Source organism: Marmota marmota, unplaced genomic scaffold (assembly GCF_001458135.2).
Source record: "Marmota marmota marmota unplaced genomic scaffold, marMar, whole genome shotgun sequence".
NCBI lineage: Eukaryota > Metazoa > Chordata > Mammalia > Rodentia > Sciuridae > Marmota > Marmota marmota.
Genome location: NW_026000000.1, coordinates 8,605,062 through 8,623,949, shown reverse-complemented (window position 1 = coordinate 8,623,949; position 18,888 = coordinate 8,605,062). Strand labels below are relative to the sequence as shown.

Below are 18,888 nucleotides of genomic sequence, written 5' to 3'. Positions count from 1 at the left end.
TTGTTGGGTTTTGCTTTACCACAAAATGTATCAAAAATATTATTTGGACTGTCTTTTTAGTGACAAAATATCATAAATAATTTTCTATAGGGCAGTAGTTTTTTAACTTCTTTTAGTCACTCAGGTCTTTGAGATTCTCTCTCCATCGAAATGTAATATAGAGAATTTTACGTGTATTTTCAGTATTATTTACATACAAGCCTGAAGCCCTCCTTGATGGATCTTGCTACAGAACTATTTCTAAATGTGACCTGGTCTCTAAGTTCTTGTATTAAACTGAGAAACAAGTTAGTAAAAAGGACAGGACTCCAAGTTTCTAGACATTTTCAGAATTCCCACCTCATAGTTTGCATATAACAACATTTGTAAGTTAGTGTTATATTTAATATCATTTGTGATTGTCTTTATTGAGCCTTCTAAACCTAAGAGAAAAATTATATCAACCACTGGAGGTAGTACAATGCAAGTAGCTCGGTCTGCAACTCTGTCTGCAACTGATTTGCTGTTTTGTTTCTCATAGCACAGGTGCAGCAGTGATCAATGGCTCTCAGCATCCATCGTCATCGTCGTCTGTCAATGATGTGTCTTCAATGTCAACAGATCCGACTTTGGCCTCAGATACAGACAGCAGTCTAGAAGCATCAGCTGGACCTCTGGGCTGCTGTAGATGACTACTTGGGCCTTGGAGGGGTGGGAGGGATGGGGAGTCGGTTAGTCATTGATAGAACTACTTTGAAAACAATTCAGTGGTCTTATTTTTGAGTGATTTTTCAAAAAAATGTAGAATTCATTTTGTAGTAAAGTAGTTTATTTTTTTTATTTTCAAGTGATGTAATTTAAAATCTAAGTTGTGTTTTAAAACAGCAACAAAACTGTATTGTATTTTTTGCTGTAATTAACTGTATAATGTAAACCTAATTATTTTATCATGTTTTAAATTTTTTGCATATTTGCTTTATCTATGCTGCTGATTTTTTTTTTACTGAATTTGTAAGATTTTGTTTATCAAAGCAACTATTATGTGGTGACTTGCCTATATCATGAATTATTTAAGATTTTTATAGTTTTTTTTATTAGAATTTATTTCAGATGTTTTGTTCATGATACTATCCTTCAGGGTTATATGCTTATCAATGAAATAACCCCAGAGGAGTGAGGGAAAATCACCTGTAGCCAGTTATATTCAGGAATAACTACTGTAAATGATGAACGTGGCAAGAGACCTCCATTGTTTGCTACCAGCCAATCCTAATTTAGATACAGCAATGGGTAGGCAATCCTACCTGAATTTTGGCAAAAGCCCCATCATCTAAATGGCAGAATAACTGAGAGCGTGTCTTTCAAGTGCCAGGAGTGTACCACCACCTTCTTTTCTCCCCACCCACCCAACAAAAAGTCAAGGAATATAGTGTATTCTGCAAATTTGTGGCATGCTCAAAGCTATGATCACATAAAGTCAAGAGGATACTTCATGAATAATACATTTCAATGCAAATAAACAGATGGTTCACTTATACTAGCTATGAGCCTGTTTTTGTACACACTGAGTTAGTCTCAGGCTATAGGTCCTAGCAGTGGTCTAAAGTCTGGCTCCACATTTTCTTCAGCCTTGTCCCTTAGACCTTTCTGGTTTCAAAACTATTGGAGGGTTAGTCAGTTGAGCACCAGTTCTCATGGTGTTTCTGGCCATTTGATTCTGCCTGTAGTATAGTCATTTATATCAGCTGTCAGGAGGTTTCAAAGCCTACTTAGATTTGTGTAGGTGACGTATCAAATGAGCAATATACCGTTCATCTGAAAATAGTAGCACACAGCCATATATAGGATATCATTTTCTAAGGACTGTTTCTTCACATCGAGCAGAGCAGGCATAAATGGTGGTTATTTAGTCTGAGTCTTTCATTTTTTATACCTGATTTCCAATATAACACGCAATGTGGACGTTGAATAGTGTAAGAATGGTGCTGCTCCTGACAGGTGTGTGTTAACTGTTTACATTTTATATCTGCAGAATTATTTCTCTATAACTGAATTTTTCCTAGGTAAAGTGTCATTGAGGTCTCATTATTTCTGAACTACATTATCTGTAATGGCCCCACGCACCTTATGTTATGTCTAAAACGAGGGATTTCATGTAATGAACTGGGAAATGCTTACTTACGTAAATGGCAAGGTTCTGGGTGGAAAGCCCATCGGGATTCATTTCCAACAGGAGCAAGAATAGGTGCAGCTCAGCAAATGTCTGAAAGTTCGCTTGGCATTTTATTCATATATTTAGTGCAAAATTCCTTTTGAGTTAGATATTTTAGGTCATTGTTAATGTGCAATATTTAAGATTAAAATACATTAGCTTTTTTATATACTTTGAAATAACAAGCTTGTTTTTGATGGGTTCAAGTCATGATTTCTTGCCTCCCAAACTTGGTAATGATCCCTTTTCTAGTCATACAACATGGTGCATTAATTTTATTAGGAAAATTAGAGTTTTGAGACTGTAACCCTCTTGAGTTATATAGGATTGGATTCACAATTCTAGAAATTTGAGCATGAGTGTATTCTCAGTTCATATTAGTTTTATAGTTAATTAACTTTATTTTCTCTAGGGTCGATTATATCACTATTGCACTTTAACAGCTGACATGCCTTTAAAAGGTTCCCATATTTTATATTTCATTGCTGATATGCCATCTCTATTGATTCAGATGTTGGTTAAGCAAGGAATACCAGGTATTTTGACTATATCGTTTGTTGTAAATGCCAACTCCCACTTGCCAACCATCATATTTCAGTTGAATTGAAAGAAAAAAAAAAAAAAACCTATTGCTTAATGTAAACCAAACTGCTAACCAGTTATATCCTAAAACCAAGGTCTGGTTGTTAAATCTTGAGTGCCCTAGGTCTGAAAAATATATTGTCTAAATACAGCTTCCCCTTTTTGCTTAAATTTATTAAACTAACTATGTACTGGTACTTTTTCTTTTAGAGTCTTAAAGTGTTTTACATCTGTTTTTGAAGAAATTACAAATATCTGTCAAGCAGTACTTGTATTAAGCCACTTTCTTATAATTTTGTTTTTCAATTTTATACACTTAATATACCCATCATCTTACTGTCAGAAAATTATTTTAGCTGAGACTTATGACTTAACTTTGTAAATTTGAAAAGATACTGATTCTTTATTCCTCATCTTCCTAGTTACAGTTCTCTTACTCTCTAATATATAGTAATCATTTGTAAACTCATCATGTCATTGAGATTGCTAAATTATAATATACATAGAGCATTTAAGCTCTTTCATACTATTTGCTGAACAATTTTCATTGTGTCACGCACCTTCAGCTGCTGATTGCTTCTGGTGTGCGCTCTTCCAAGTTGGTAAAGACGCAATGTGCTTACACCAGACTTTCTAGGAAAGACCAGCCTCTCAAAGGAGAAAGCTGTCACGCAGCCTCCTTAACAATACAGAGAAGCTTGATTGTGTACAAAGCAGCAGACTTTCCTATAAGCTTTTTTGTTATTCTGTTCTGGGCTAATCTTGCCAGGTTGTCCAAAAAGATAAGATGAAGAATATATCAGTGTCTGGTAGTGAAATCAGCAGCAGGCAAGTGAAGCTGTTTCCTGGGTTACAAATACTATTGGCCAGTATCTGCTACATGTATGAAGACTATTCAGTGTTGCCTAGGCACTAGCCTGCACAACATTTTGAGGTTAAAACATAGTATATTTTCAAGAATACTGTTGTAGTTTGTGAGTGTTGTTCATTAGTCACACATTAGCTGTAGAGTGGATGCATGACACCCTGTGACCCCAGTAAACCTAGTAAACCTCTCTTACCAGTGAAGTAGAAAACCAAGCACCACCTTCTGTCATTAGCAGCCCTCTTAAATGTTGCCTCTCCATATAGCCTGTTGCATTTTAGCGTGCATCGTGTTTCTACTGATCTCTTTTAGGATTTTCCTGACTCACAGGAAACTAACTTGTCCTTAATAAAATAGCAAGAAAGATGAAGAGGTAAAGGGCATTGAAGCAGAAATGTATAGTTTGGGGTAAGATTGGAAAACTCATAAGGAAAACAAAAGTCCTAGTCAATTTCAAAGTAACTGCTCTTAGTAAAGTGCTCTTAAGGAGAGTCTAGTAAGAGTAACACTTTCTGGCCATTTCTGATTTAGATTCTCTTCATTACTGAAACTTCTGAGAAATATTACCTGTGGATTAGTTTTGCACAATATTCTATTCTCACAATGACTTAAAATGAAACTAGGTTTTTATTGAACTACCTCACACTAATTTTCTATGCTTTCCCAAGTAAGCTGTTGCCCTGTTAGACCTTTACTGAGTGTGAATTATAAATGTGCTTTGAATACTTTATAGCCAATGTTGAAAAAATACCAGTAAGTATGTAAAATATATACCTTGCATCAGTAAGAGACACTCACGTGTAAAATCTTTCACTGTATATCTTGAAAATTGTGTTAGATGTGCTTGTTGACATTATTACTGTCTGTTTTTGTAAGTAGAAACCTGCTCGTGGTATCAGTCCATTCTTTACATTTTACAAAAGGAGTAAATCTTAGTAAATTTTACGAAGAAATAAATTACTTTTGTAGGCCCAATATTTGGTATATTTTTGAGAAGCTGTTAATCTTTTAGCCGAATGATGAAGTTAAACTGAAGTAGCTGTCTACCTGGACTGTGACATCTATTTTCTCATTACAGTTTATCCTGTTCAACAGGTTTTTGAACCTGGAAACCTAAGTATAGTTACTGACTTTTTTTTTGCTCCCTATACATGTCATTTCCTTCTTCACCACCCCTCCCCCCATGTCCAATTCCCTCACCTCTCCTCACCTCGCCTCTCCTCTCCTCTCCTCGCCTCTTTAGATGAAACAAAATGGGGCACTTTGTAGGGAATGCTGAGATCATTATTGTGGTTTTTAATCATTCATGCCCTAGTCATTAAACATGCACCACTGGAATGTAAACATTGTTATCTAGTATGTCAATTGGTTATAATATTTTAAATAAAAAACAAAAAAGTGGTATGAAAATTATGAACTTAAGAGTTTTTTCATTGAAAACAAATCTGTGGTAAGTTTTTCTTGATTACTTTAGGAATTCCAGTGACTTGGGATAAAAGGGTTATTACCAGGGCAGGTTTCTTAGATTTGGATTTTATACACATTATAAAGAGTGAATTTTCACTCCAGTTTTCTGCTTCATCTATACTTGCTTTCTTGCTTTTCTGGTGTTTGAAATCACCAGAGAAACTTTATCTTAAAAAGACACTTCCCTGTCCTCAACCTAATTCTTCATAGCTGTACAAGAGGGCAGCCATCATGGCCCCTTGGCCAAAGTAAGTATATAGAATAGGTATGTTTCAAAACAGATTTCAGCTTGGAACATGTTCCATGTGCCTTTCTTGGGTGGGCTGTATGAGGGTATGCAGGATGTGTCTCTGTGTGCCTGCTCAGCTTCTGTGTGATGGCATTTTTATACCTTGCTGGCCTCTGATGGGCTCTGGCTCCAGATAACCCTTGCATCCACACTGTCCCTCCCTTCACCTGCATTCATGTGTCCCTTTCCCAAGAGAGTGAACCAGTCACACCTGACTGCTGCCACTTCATCAACCATGTGGTGGCAGACATGAGAGTGTTGTTTAAACTTGGTTTTGAGTGATTTTTAAGATTTCCTACCTAGTCTTAAAGGAGTAATTCTTACTTATCAATTTAGGTGCTACATTTTTAAAAAAGTATCGTTCCTAAAAAGGCCCATTAACTTTAGGTAATGAAGATTGATTTGTACCGATTTTGTGGTTTAAAAAAGATTTTTTTTTAGCTGTTGCCAGTTAAATACTTCAACTAAGCTTTTTAAAGGTTAGGTTTTGTCTAGCAGGCATTACACTTGATTTTACCAATTAATAAAAGCATATATAACGAAGACTCTTTGCTGGAAGCTAAGAATGAAAAAAGACAAAAATGACCTTCAGGGTAGTCCTGATAGCAGTAGTGCTATGTGGAGGAACAGTACCATGCTGAAGGGACAAGAGCAAGAGAGTGATGAGAGAAAATGAAGAGGGCTTGGAAAGGAATGGTATTGCAGACTAAGGGGAAGGCAAGGAGATTTGAAAGCTCCTGAGCAATGATTGAGGGACAGCTTGACCTGGGCATGGGTATACAAAGAAATAATGGAAACTGCCTCATTCACAGTAGTCTCAAAAACAATAAAATACTTGGGAATCAATCTAACAAAAGAGGTGGAAGACCTATACAATGAAAACTACAGAACACTAAAGAAAGAAATTGAAGAAGACCTTAGAAGTTGAAAAGATCTCTCATGCTCTTAAGATTAGAAGAATTGGGGCTGGGATTGTGGCTCAGCGGTAGAGCACTTGTCTAGCATGTGCAAGGCCCTGGGTTTGATCCTCAGCACCACATAAAAATAAATAAATAGAGATAGTGTCCAACTACAACTAAAAAAAAAAAAAAATTAAAAAAAAGAAGATTGGAAGAATTAACATTGTCAAAATGGCCATACTACAGAAAGCGTTATACAGATTTAATGTAATTCCAGTTGAAATCCTAAGAACATTCCCTGTACAAGTAGAAAAAGCAATCATGAAATTCATTTGGAAAAATAAGAGACCCACAATAGCCAAAACAATCCTTAGCAAGAAGAGTGAAGTAGGTAGCATCACAATACCAGACCTTAAACTATACTGCAGAGCAATAGTAACAAAAACAGCATGGTATTAACACCAAAATAGACATGTAGACTAATGGTACAGAATAGAAGATAGAGATAAACTCACATAAATAGTTCTCTCTTACTAGACAAAGGTGCCGAAAACATATATTGGAGAAAAGATATTCTATTCAACAAATGGTGCTGGGGAAACTGGAAGTCCATATGCAGCAAAAAGAAATTAAATCACTATCTCTCACCATGCACAAACTCAAAAGTAGATCAGGGACCTAGGAATTAGACCAGTGTCCCTGCACCTAATAGAAGAAAAAGTAGGCCCAGATCTTCATCATGCCGAATTAGGTCCTGACTTCCTTAACCAGACTCCTTAAGTGCCAGAAATAAAATCAAGACTCAATAAATGGGATGGATTCAAACTAAAAAGCTTCTTCTCAGCAAAGGATATGATCAATAACATGAAGAGGGAGCCCACAGAGTAGGAGAACATCTTTACTATAGGCACATCAGATACAGCACTAATTTCCAGGATATGTAAAAAACACCAAAAAAACAACCCAATCAATAAATGGGCTAAGGAACTGAACAGACACTTCACAGAAGAAGAAATACAATCAGTCAACAAGTATATGAAAAAGTGTTCAACATCTCTAGCAATTTAGAGAAATGCAAATCAAAACTAAGGTCTGGGGATATAGCTCAGTTGGTATTGAGTGCTTGCCTCGCATGCACAAGGCCCTGGGTTTAAGCCCCCAACACCACACACAAACACACACATAAAAACTAAGATTTCATCTCAATCCAGTCCGAATGGCAATTATCAAGAATACAAGCAACAATAAGTGTTGGTGAGGATGCGGGGGGTGAGGAGGGAGATACATGTTGCTGGTGAGACTGCAAATTGGTGAAAACACTTTGGAAAGCAGTATGGAGATTCCTTAGAAAACCTGGAATGAAACCATCATTTGACCCAGCTATCCCACTCCTCAGTCTATATCCAAAGGACTTAAAATCAGCATATTATAGTGACGCAGCCACATCAATGTTTATAGCAGCTCAATTCCCAATAGCTAAACTGTGGAACCAACCTAGATGCCCTTCAATAGATGAATGGGTAAAGAAACTGGCATATATACACAATGGAATATTAACTCAGCATTAAAAGAGAATGAAATTATGGCATTTGCAGGTAAATGGATGGAGTTGAGAATATCATGCTAAGCGAAGTAAGCCAATCCCCAAAAACCAAAGGCCAAATGTCTCTCTGATAAGTGGATGCTTATGGGGGGTGGGGCCTGGGAAGGAATGGAGGAACTTTGGATTGGGCAGGGGGGAGGGGGCACAGGGGTAAGTAAGATGGTGGAATGAGGTGGACATCATTACCCTAGGTACTTGTATGATTGCACAAATGGCGCGACTCTACATCGTGTACAACCAAAGAAATGAAAAAGTGCATATTTGCATACAAGGAAATAAAATGCATTCTGCTATCATGTATAACTGATTAGAAAATATTTAAAATGTTAATATCAAAAAGGAAATAATGAGAAATAAGGCTGAAAAGTTGAGGTTCAGAATTTAATCAAGCCAAGGGACAGAACTGAAAATATTAGGAATCCCTTTTTATTTTCTAGGCAGAACCCATTGTAGAATGTGAGGAAGAGGAGTGGTGGGACCAGACCCATGTTTTAGGATGGTCAGTGACAGCGGGAGCAAGTCCAGTTGGGCTAGAGGTGTGGAGCTTGGTGCCTGGAAGCCAAAGACACCCAGTTGAGGGAGCAGTGAGGACTCAAATGCATTGTCATTACAGAGGTGATGTTACCAAAATCAGTATTTGGAACTGGAGGAAGTCTTGAACCCTAATGGTTAGACAGCATGCAAGAGGTCTGCAGGGAAAGCATGGCTGCAGTATCGTACGATTTGTGCATACCTGTTTAAAGGAACTGTAACAGAACACCTGGCATCAACCCACAATTTCCTGTTTCAGGCAGGGGAGGAAGGGGAGAAGTGTTTTGTTCCCCCAACTGTGGACCTCTCCAGTCTTGTTGTCTCTTCCCTCCTGAGGTTTGTCATCTGCTCCTCCAGCCCTTACACCATTTTTGTTAGTACCACTTTATGGACAGAGGAGAAAGAAGAAAGGTGCCTATTAGGTCTAACACATGAGATTTTTGATTCTAACTGGACAACTAGGGGCATGGTTCTGATTGCTAAGGACTGAGTGAATTATGAGTTGGGTAGCACTCCTAAAAACTGGGCAGGCCAGGTGCAGTGGAACAGGCCTGTGATCCCAGTGGCTCAGAAGGCTGGATCATGAATTCAAAGCCAGCCTCAGCAACTTAGTGAGGCCCTCAACAACTTAGTGAGACCCTGTCTCTAAATACAATACACACACACAGAAGTGCTGGAAATGTGCCTCGGTGGTTAAGTACCCCTGGGTTCATCCCCAGTGGGGAGGAGTTTGGGCAGGAAATGTGAAGGAAGTTATGACTACCTTGAGAGAAGGATCAAAAGAGTGGTCAAATTAAATGAGAGGGAGAAACCCAAAGCACATGCACCCTGATGAGATGAGATCTTAGTTTGGGATCTACTGGCTCCCATGAGTCCAGTGAGCCTAAATAGGGAGTGTTGAGGTCACCTTGGGCAAATCTCAGTTGCACTGAGCTGTGCTTTCCTTCTCCATCTGTCACAAGAGGGTGGAGATAACTGGGCTGACAGACTTTGTACGCTTTAACAAAAATCAGCATAAAACCAATGTAATTGCTGGTTTTGGCCTTGGAACAGAAGAGGGATGATTAAATGGAAAAATGCTGAAGAGAAAGGAAAGCATTTTGTGTGGCCTCCACCTGGGAGCTGCTGTACATGGTACCCCGCCCTCTGCTCCGGTCGTCTCCATCCCCAGCAGTCCCAAACGTCATGCTGTTGGTAAGGAAAATTCTTCATAAAATCAGTATGGGATTTTTATTGAGAGAATAGCTAAGCATTTTACTTTGGCTCTATTTCATGTGTCGTTCCAGCTGACCCTCCTCCAGGTACATCCTCTACATCATTGTGAACATGCTTTTATTCATGCCCACGTTTGCCCATTTTAGACCCTCACTGCTTAGGGCCCAGATCTAATCATTCCTCCTCTGATAAAACCCTCCCGTCAATTTTTCTCTCACATAACCCGTTTTACATACATGTTTGCTCGCTTTATTCATACACTCACTCCTCCCCATTTACAGATGACAAGGTCACCACACATCCCTGCAGTTATGTGATGGTACCTGTGTGCTAATCTTCTGCTGAGGCCTCACCCCGGAATGCCTTGGATGGAAGAGCTTCCCTTACAGATAGATAACAATGCCTGCAGGTAAGATTCAGCATGTTGGGCTGAGTAAACCAAAGACCAGGACTTGTCTTCTACACCATTTCTGTCCTCTGAAAATGCAGTGTTCATGGCCCTCAAAATGTGGATATAAGAATGCTGCATACTACACTGAAATTCCTGCAGTTATATGAGCATGGGCTCTGAAGCCACATACCCAAAGCAGAATTCTGTCTGCTAATCACAGCAAGTAGCTTCAGCTTGCTGTGGCTCTGTTTCCTCATCTGTAAATGAAGAAGCCTAAGATGTAAGTTTATGGGGTTGCTGTGAGGATTCAGGGCTCGCATGTATAAAACAGGATATGGTGTGCGCTTGGTAAACCATGGCTGCCGTGACCATGACTCAACCACTCTCCACAGAGTTCTTACTCCAACTTCCATCACTCTCTCTAAATGGAAGCTTTGTCTTTAGGTAAACTTTAGAAGAGTTTGATATGGACTAAATACTAATTTTCCCTTTGACCTGATGTGCTGGAAAGAAGAGACATTTTGGAACCCACCCACCTCAAAGTGCAGAAGCGCCAAAGAACTTGCATGTTATATCCCCAGCCCCATGTGACCCAGACACTGCCCCTTGTTTCCTTTTGATGCTATGAATGAACAGAAACCAAAATCCTGCTGAAAGAAAGGAAAAGGAAGTGATTACAGAAAACGCGTCTCTACCAGGCACTCCTGCCAGCTGCCACTGCCCTGATGGCAGCCAGGCCTGGCAGCTCTGCCCGCTGTGGGTGACATGTATGTCTGTGTGTAGAGGGGTACTTAGGACTTATGATTTCACAGGTTGGAAGGGCTGAGCTGTGCTCTCTCAAATCTGACTCCCAAATGGAATTCCTGGGTTGTTTTTAAGACATGGATCCCCAGATGACATGGTGGAGATTGATCTGTCCTGGAGCACCAGCACCCATGTTTCAGCCTATGGGACATGTGGATCCAGGATCTGCACCTGGATAGGTAGGCTGGCCCCAGAACCTTCACTCTGCAACTGTTGAACTCACTGCCCAACAAGTCAATGCAAATAAAGGGTTTCCTGTGCAAGCATGTTGGGAGGAGTGCTACTTAAGGTAAACACATTCAAATTTTCTCAGGATTTCAAAGATGAATGTGCATCTCTCTACACCTGTCTGCAGCTATCTTCTCTGTCTTCTCCCAAAGACCAACCTTTCCACTGTCTTGCCTTTTTTGCTGACTTCCCTCTTTAGGACTAACTCTCTTCTTCATCATTAATTTTGCCCCTTTCACCGGGTCATTTTAGCAGCATACAAACATGCTCTAATAGTTCACACCTTGAAGACCCTCTCCTTGGCCCCCATCCCTTGTTCCTCTGCTCCATTCCTACCAGGACTTGTTGAAAGATGTGCCTGTGCACTTCTTACCTTCCTCTCCCTCGTTCCGTCTCATGTCTTTTCAGCTTCTGAGCTCCCTGCATCTACTTGTGTCCCCATTCATCCACTCTCCCTTCAATGGCCAAAGGAGTCTTGTTAAAATGAAAGCCAATTCATGTCAGTTGATTCAAAGCTCTTGGGTGTTTCCCTATCTCCCTTAGAACAAGAATAACTTCTTACACGTGTAATGGGCTCATGCGGTGTGGCCCCTGCTTGGTTCTACCCACACTGCCTCTTTCCATCTGTATTAGTCAGTTTTGCCTCACTGTAACAAAATACCTGAGATAATACACTTTATAAAGGTTTATTTTGGCTCACAATTTTGGAGGCTTCAGTCCATGATCTATCTATTGTTCTTGTTGTTTGGGGCCTGTGGTGAGGCAGCCTATGGCCAGGAATGGGGAAAAAAGGAAAAGGATGAGTCTGAGTCCCACAGTTCCCTTCAAGGGCACACCCCTAGTGATCTTAATAATTCCCATGAACAAAGCTCCACTTCTTAAAGACTCCACCACCTTCTAATAGGACCAAGCTGGGGACCAAATCGTTAGCACATGGGCCTTTGGGGGCCTCCCAAGATCCATCCTAAGCTCCTCTTGCACCGTCACCCATACTTCCATAGCTCCTCTTCTGATGGCAGCTCTTTTGCATGGCTGGGCTCATCCTTGAGTTCTCAGTTCACATGGCACCTTAGAGAGGACTTCCTGGCCAACCTGTCCAAAATAGGCATCCTGGGATCGTCTTATTCCAGAGCATGTGTTGCAATCCAGATGTATCTTATTTGTGTTTTGCTTGCTTCCCTGTGGTCTTATTCCACTAGAATGTGAGTTCTGTAAAAGCCATGAACTCGTGGTCTTGTTCCCTCAACGTGCACACAGGAAGAGCCTTGTGGCTGTCTAGTGGACATCATATGTCAGGGAGGAAAACCTTCTTGAAGCTTGAGGCTAACACCAGCATATCTCACCCCCCATGACCAGATCCCTGCTTCCTTGGCTAGCCCTCCATCCCCCACTTTCTCACCCTCTGTGTGCTCACACTTTTCATTACGCCTTTGCCTAGGTGATTGCCATTTTTGTTACAAACCTGAGTTCAGGTGTCAACATCCATCCGTTAGAGCTCTCATTTGGCCTCCTGTGCACAACCTCCACTGAAGCATGTTTAATACTCTATCAAGCCAGCATCTTTTTGACCTGGTTAAGAATGCAGGCCCTGACATCAGCCTGTCTGGGTTCGGACACCTCCACTGCCTTGTGCGTGGTTGTGGGCCAGGTCTTTAACTTTTCTGTTATTCCGTGTCCTCAGTTATAAAGCACAGAGAATAATGTCCCCTAAGGAGCAAATGGGATGCCTGCCAGAGGCTTGGAACGGCTGGCATGACAGCCTCTCTGTGAGATATCTTCCTTTAGACGTGAGGGACCTGAGACCCCAGTCTCACAGCTCCAAGAGGACAAGCCCAGGCTCTTTGCGGTCAGACAAAAAGCTTTCCCTGGCTTTACTTCCCGACTTTGTCACAGACCACAGCACATCCTGAGATCTCATGGGTTCAACTGTCACAGGGCTTGGTGGGACATGCAAAGAGTAGCGACACGCCTGGTAGGAAAAGCTGATTCTGATGCAGGTAGTTGTCCTTGGTGGATACAAGGAAAAGAGGCAGCAGCAGTGGGATAGAGACAATGTCATGGCTGTTCACCTGGGAGGTCATAGGAGGCATGTCCCTGTCCCTTTAGTAGAACTACTGTGGACATTGGGAGGGTTCTGCAGAGTCTGAGACCCTAAAGCCAAAGAAGATGGGGAGAGTTCATGAAGCATGTGGTTACTGTTACTGACTCCATTTATTATCATCCCTGGGCAGGAGAAACACATGGATTCCATTCCAAAGTTCTTTTCCCCTTCTATGTGGAATGAATATGATTCGTTCCCAGTTCCTCATCCTTCAAAAAAGACAGTTAAAACAAGGGATCCCCATTTCTGTCTATATCATTAAAATTGTATTCTAACTTTAAGTCAGATTTTTAACCTAAGCCTTTTTCTTTTCCATGTAGGACTTCTTCTACAATTTCCAAGATTTTTTTTCTTTAAAGTCAAACACAAATTTTAAAATACCTTTGAGGAAATCAATGAACAGCAGACTCTTAAGGTTTTTCTTCTTTTCTTTTTTAATCAATTACCCAATATTGTATGGTTGATTCATTTATACTCAATTTGACAAGATTTATTTTAGCAACTTGTCTTTGCTGAGTCTTCCTAAAACATTCTGTTAGATTTCCCTATTTTATTTCACAACTCGTTGGTTTACTTAATATTAAATTCTGTCATTACTGGTGGTACAACAGGAACTACAGGTTTGGGAACAGGTTGAATAAATGTAACTCATTTGGGGAGAGCAGAAGGGGATAGGTGTAGAGGTCCCAGGCCAGAGCCCTCATCTTGGGTCAGCCTCGGAAACTCAATGTGCTTTAAACTCAGAAATCTGTTATTTTCTAGACAGAGATTGGCAGGCAGAACTGAATAGTGCCAATTAATTTTCAAACAAAAGTTGCACATGCAGATCCTAGTTAGGCCAGCAGGTGGCAGACATGGCTCACAAGCTGCCATCCCCTATAAGGGATTTGGCAGGAGGCTGAGCCTTTTCTGGGATTAGTGGATGAGACCAGACAGTCCTTCATCTTGCAAAACCCACATGAGCTTTCATCTCCTCCACAACTTTGACTGCTTATGATATTTTCCTTTGCATGTTAAAGCAATTCCTGGATCATGGTGAGAGAACTCAGTACCATCACAAAAACACACTGGTGTTCCCACTACCTTCTCCAAGTCTCAGTTTTCCCTCTCAATAGGATGAAAGGGGACAATTCCCATCTTACTGAGTTGTGGGGAGTCAAGTTGCCCCAATCTTTTCTCTTTTTCCTAAATAGAAGGGGAGGGCAGTATTTTACCTTTGGGGGAATCATTAGTTCCCTGGAATGTGGCTGGCCACAGCAGTGCTCCCAAACTTAGAGTATCTCCACTGCCCCACCCCCACCCCCACCCAGAGTGCCCAGCAATGCTCTAACCTTGCCCGCTGATCTGCTTTGGCAGGTGTCCTGGTTGTTGAGGCCTCTAGTAAGTTGCAGGGATAGTTGGCTGGCCTACCTCACCACCAGGGGAGTGACCCAGCTCTGGACTCATCCTATAAGCTTGCACTTCACGGTGGTCAACCAATGATGCTTCCTGGGAGCATCATGATCCTGGCATTTGTCACATGGCTCATTCTAACTGGCCAGGCATTGTCATAGACTATGCCTAACTCCAGGTAGATGTGTGTTTGGGTGTGAATGAGTTCTCCAGTGGTCAGAAACTGGGGCACTTTGGTGACTACCACTCTCCCCCCAAACCACAGCAGTTTACTGCTTGGGAGTAGAGAGGCCACATGTGAGGACACTGTGTGTAGGAGCAGGTACACTATGGCAAACATGGCAGCACTGACTCTGCTCCACTTGAGGCTTGTCCTCTCCTGGCCTGGCCTAAGCTGGGCGGGGCTGGCTGTGTTCGGATGGGAGAGGGGGCTCTCTTGAGGGATGAAGGTTTGAGATCTCAGAATAAACTAGAGGAGGGTTTGTGGGCATGGAAGGCACAGGGTTGGCACTTGCTTGCAGGGACTCTGGAAGGAAGATGGCACCTGGGCCCCATCTGGGGGGGGGCAAATACATGCTATGCAGCCCTGTACCTCAGCCACCTGGGGTACCACTCCTGTTCTCCAGCTCACAGGCTCTAGCCCTGGAACAAAACTGGGGACCTGCAAAGAAAATCAGGTTATAGTGGGTGGCTCAGGGACCTCACCAGGCAGAAACCAGCTGCAGAGCCCAAGGCAGGGATGGAGGAAAGGGGGCTGGTCTTGAGCACTGGATGCAACTAAAACACAGATTTGCATAAATCCAGTTCCCCTAACAACAATGTGGAGTCCTCGGGGGGCTCCCAACCCTGCTAGAAAGAGAATTTGGTCAACCCCTGTGGCACAGACATAAAGAATGGATCAGGTAAGGCATCATGCTTTCAGAGCAAATTTAATAAAGAATGTGAAGTGTTCTTGGTGGCTGCTCGCTCCTGAGTGCCATCTTTGGGTAGCCATGGGGGACTCTTCCTGGGTGAAAGGCTAAATGCTGCTCTTGTGGCAGGCACCGTCCCCTCTGACACCCATCAGGACCCGCATAATAAAAGCAGCATCCAGATCCCACCTGGGGTATATGGGGTCCCAACAGTCCCATCGGGGTGTCAGGGTCTTTCTCTCCAGCTGGTTCCAGAGCACCTGGCCCTGCCAACAGCCTGGTCTGAGCGAGAGGCTTCTGGCTCCTCATGTGGCCTGTGCCAGCTCTGCTGAGGGTAGAGTGGAGCAGGTGCCAAGTGAGCTCTTCCGTTCTCTCACTTTGGGGCTCTGGCACCTTTGACTCCAACAGTCAAGCTTCCCAGGGTAGAAAAAAACTCCTCCATCTCCTTCTGCAGCAGCTGGTTCCTCCTCTCTGCATCCTCCCGTGCCCGCTCAGAGTTCCTCAGCTTAATTTCCAGCATGGTGTACTTCTTCTTCTCCTGGTCCAGCTCTTCTTCTAACCGTGACATCTGTTTCCTCAGGTCAGCACTGTTGGCTTCCATGCTTAAAAAGAATCAAGAAAAGATTTCTCAGACTCTGGCTCGCTGGGTTTTACCAAACAGAACCATCTAGAAAGGGGCAGTCATGGCCAAATCGGGCAAGGTCCTTGAGGGGAGGACACCACAAGACCTGGCACTCTGCCAGAGAGCCAACTGGGTCTGTATGAGGATTCATGCCTTCAGCACTGGAGGCTGGAGGCCACCATGAGTCCCCACTAAAACAAAAGGAGTCTTGCCCATGTAGCCCCATCACTTGTCCCACTGAGGGCTGCCTGCCCTGGCTGAGAGCAGCTCTGGTCCCTGTAAGAAGGGAGGGGAGAGCCCCAACTGTCCCTTGGTCTTTGTTCCTATGTCCCTCTCCTTCCTGCTGCTCTGACACCACCTAGCACTCCAGCCGTTGACACTTACAGGAAATTCCTACATGCCCTTCATGTCCCAGCTCAAGTGTCCCCCCTTAGTTCTGCTTCCTTAGTGATCCTCCCTGTAGGTCCTGGCAGTGCTCCTTGGTGCAGCCACAGATCCTCCAAGGTCTATACCACATTCTGCAAAAGTTGGCACCTCCTCCATCTTTTTGGCCAGCTCCTGTCCACCCTGAGATAGCTTGCACACTGGGGCCTGGGGGATATAAGCCCCATGGTGGTGGATGAGCTAAGAGTGCACTGAGCCCCCACATGTTCCTCTGAAATACAGCGGGTGAGCCCGTCCCAAGACACTACAGTCACCAGAGAGGGAGGATAATGCATGCCCAGCAAAGCACCTGGAAGATGGCAGATGTGGAAGAAACATCAGTTCCCCACCCTCCAAGACAGGGCCCAGGCCTCCATCTGAATCACTGAGCCTAAGTTTGGAAAAAGGAAACCACCCTTCACGGGAGCAAGGACATGTGGTCAGAAAGCAGATCTCACTTGCTTCTCCTTGGTCCCAGCCCCTTCTTTGCTGGCATCTCCACATTCCCTGCTGCCCCAGGGCCAGGTTCCTCTCCTCTTCCTCTCTATACCTGAATGACCCTGTCCAGTCTCTTGATCCTAAGCCCCCTGTCCAGCCTATTTATTGAGCACATCCAACTTTCTGGGCCCCAAACTGAGCTTGTAACCCTACTTTCCACACCACTCCCAGCTCAGCACCCCTCCAGGGAGCACCTTCCTCAAGCTGCTCCACCCAAACTGTCATGTCCTCCTGGAGCTGGTTCTTTTTCTCACTCCCACATTCTATCAACCAGCAAAACTCACTGGCTCTACTTTCAAAATATGCTGACAATCTGGCTGCTTCTCGCCACCTCAACTGCTGGCCCCTTTGGCCTGTGCCAGCCTCCTGGCCTTTTTAAATGGTTTCTGTTCTTCCCTGGGCCCCTGATGACCACTCCTCTGCAGGGTGGTGGCTAGGTATACATGGGAGAGGGAACAAAATGTCTCAGACCCTCCATTGCTCTTCATTCATTCTCACTTCTGCTGAACAAGACCAGAGCTTCACCCAGGCTCAAGGGCCCTCACACTATCCCCTCCACCCAAGGCTGAGGACCTGCCCCAGCCTTCTCCCCAGTGTCCCTCTTCCCTCCAAGCTAATTTATTGTGTACATCTAACACACCAGACATGGATGAAAATGTATCTCATGCATGATTTTTCTGCCCTTATCCCCCCTGCAAAAGAATGAGGGCAGGGGTTTTGGTCAGTTTGGGTCACAGCTGTGTCCCCAGGGTCTAGAACAGAATCTGGTACTTCACAGACAACAGTCTCTTCAGGGAATGCTTGAAGGAAGACCTCCATCAGAACGTGCGGAGGGGCTCCAAGTTCCGAGAGAGGCAGGGTGTAAAGCGGATCTCAGACATGCCCTCTCCACCACACCAGCCGGATGACTTCACAGCCACTCCATGAGGGGGTACATTCCCCAAAGGCCTGCTGGATGGGGCAAGGTGCTAGCTGCCCCCTCCTTTCTGTGCTCTCAGACCCTCCTCACTGTAGACCCTCCCTCTGACCAGGATAACATCCTGGGCCACTCTGCCCATGAGGATACCACAAGGGTCTCTGCTGAGGTCCCTCTTCCTCTGGGAACCTCATCTTCCTCCAGCCACAGAGCTGCAAAGAACATGGGCAGTGGAGGCTCCTGAGCCCCTGGGACATGCAGCACTGGGCTGAGCTAGCCCACCCAAGTGAGGCACTTCATCCTCAGGACAAATGGGTGGGCTAACATCAGCCAACAGCAGGTGGAGCTAGGACTTGACTCCGGGCAGTCTGAGTCACAGCCACCACCCAACAACATCGAACTCGTCCCCAGGAACCAAGTCACATTGTGCAGGTGACAGGGAAAGGGTCAATGGGCTCCACAAGCAGGCAGGCAGGGAGAGGCTGATTCTGACCTCTGGGCCATTGTGGGAAGGTCATCCTTCAGCAGTCCCCAGCTTCCACTGTATCACCTTGGAACCAGGGCTTACCTGTGTGGCTTTCCTGTTTTACACCCTGGGTTTTACTCCTGTCTCCTTTCTCCTCTGCTCAGCTCCATCCTATTGGCCCTTCAAGTCCTGGCTCAGGCACCACTTCCATGACCTCCCCCGCTCCAATGTCCTTTTCCGTCCCTTCCTGCTATGAACATGGTGTCTGTATACACCTGGCACTATGCAGCCCAAAAGAACATGGTATCTATAGATACCTGGCACTATGCAGCAGAGCAAAAGGGCCAGTCACTGTCCTCCCAGGTCCCTGGTCCCTCCCAGATCCCAGACTAATGGAAAATGGAGTCCTCAAATGTCACTGAAGGCCGGCAAGGGTGCGAGACCCAGGCTTAAAGGGGGGCCTGGGCTGAGCAGCAAGGGCCTGAGACGCTGAT

At 43.8% G+C, this 18,888-nt stretch overlaps 2 protein-coding genes across 16 annotated transcripts in view; one reads left to right on the top strand and one right to left on the bottom strand.

Annotated features, from left to right (window-relative positions):
- Positions 1–5,051, top strand: part of Mapk8 (mitogen-activated protein kinase 8) — a 73,242-nt gene extending 68,191 nt beyond the window's left edge. For 4 of the 6 annotated variants that reach the window (XM_015498915.2, XM_048807516.1, XM_048807517.1 and 1 more), the window contains one exon: positions 526–5,051. In XM_015498915.2, coding sequence (XP_015354401.1) covers positions 526–671 — 146 coding nt within the window. In that variant the 3' untranslated portion in view covers positions 672–5,051. Of the gene's footprint in view, positions 1–520 lie in introns of all 6 variants that reach the window. The other 2 variants (XM_048807520.1, XM_015498916.2) reach the window with 1 other exon arrangement.
- Positions 5,052–15,468: 10,417 nt separating this feature from the next.
- Positions 15,469–18,888, bottom strand: part of Arhgap22 (Rho GTPase activating protein 22) — a 191,356-nt gene continuing 187,936 nt past the window's right edge. For all 10 annotated transcript variants that reach the window (XM_048807506.1, XM_048807505.1, XM_048807508.1 and 7 more), the window contains one exon: positions 15,469–16,071. In XM_048807506.1, the coding sequence (XP_048663463.1) occupies positions 15,843–16,071 (229 nt within the window). In that variant the 3' untranslated portion in view covers positions 15,469–15,842. The remainder of the gene's footprint in view (positions 16,072–18,888) is intronic.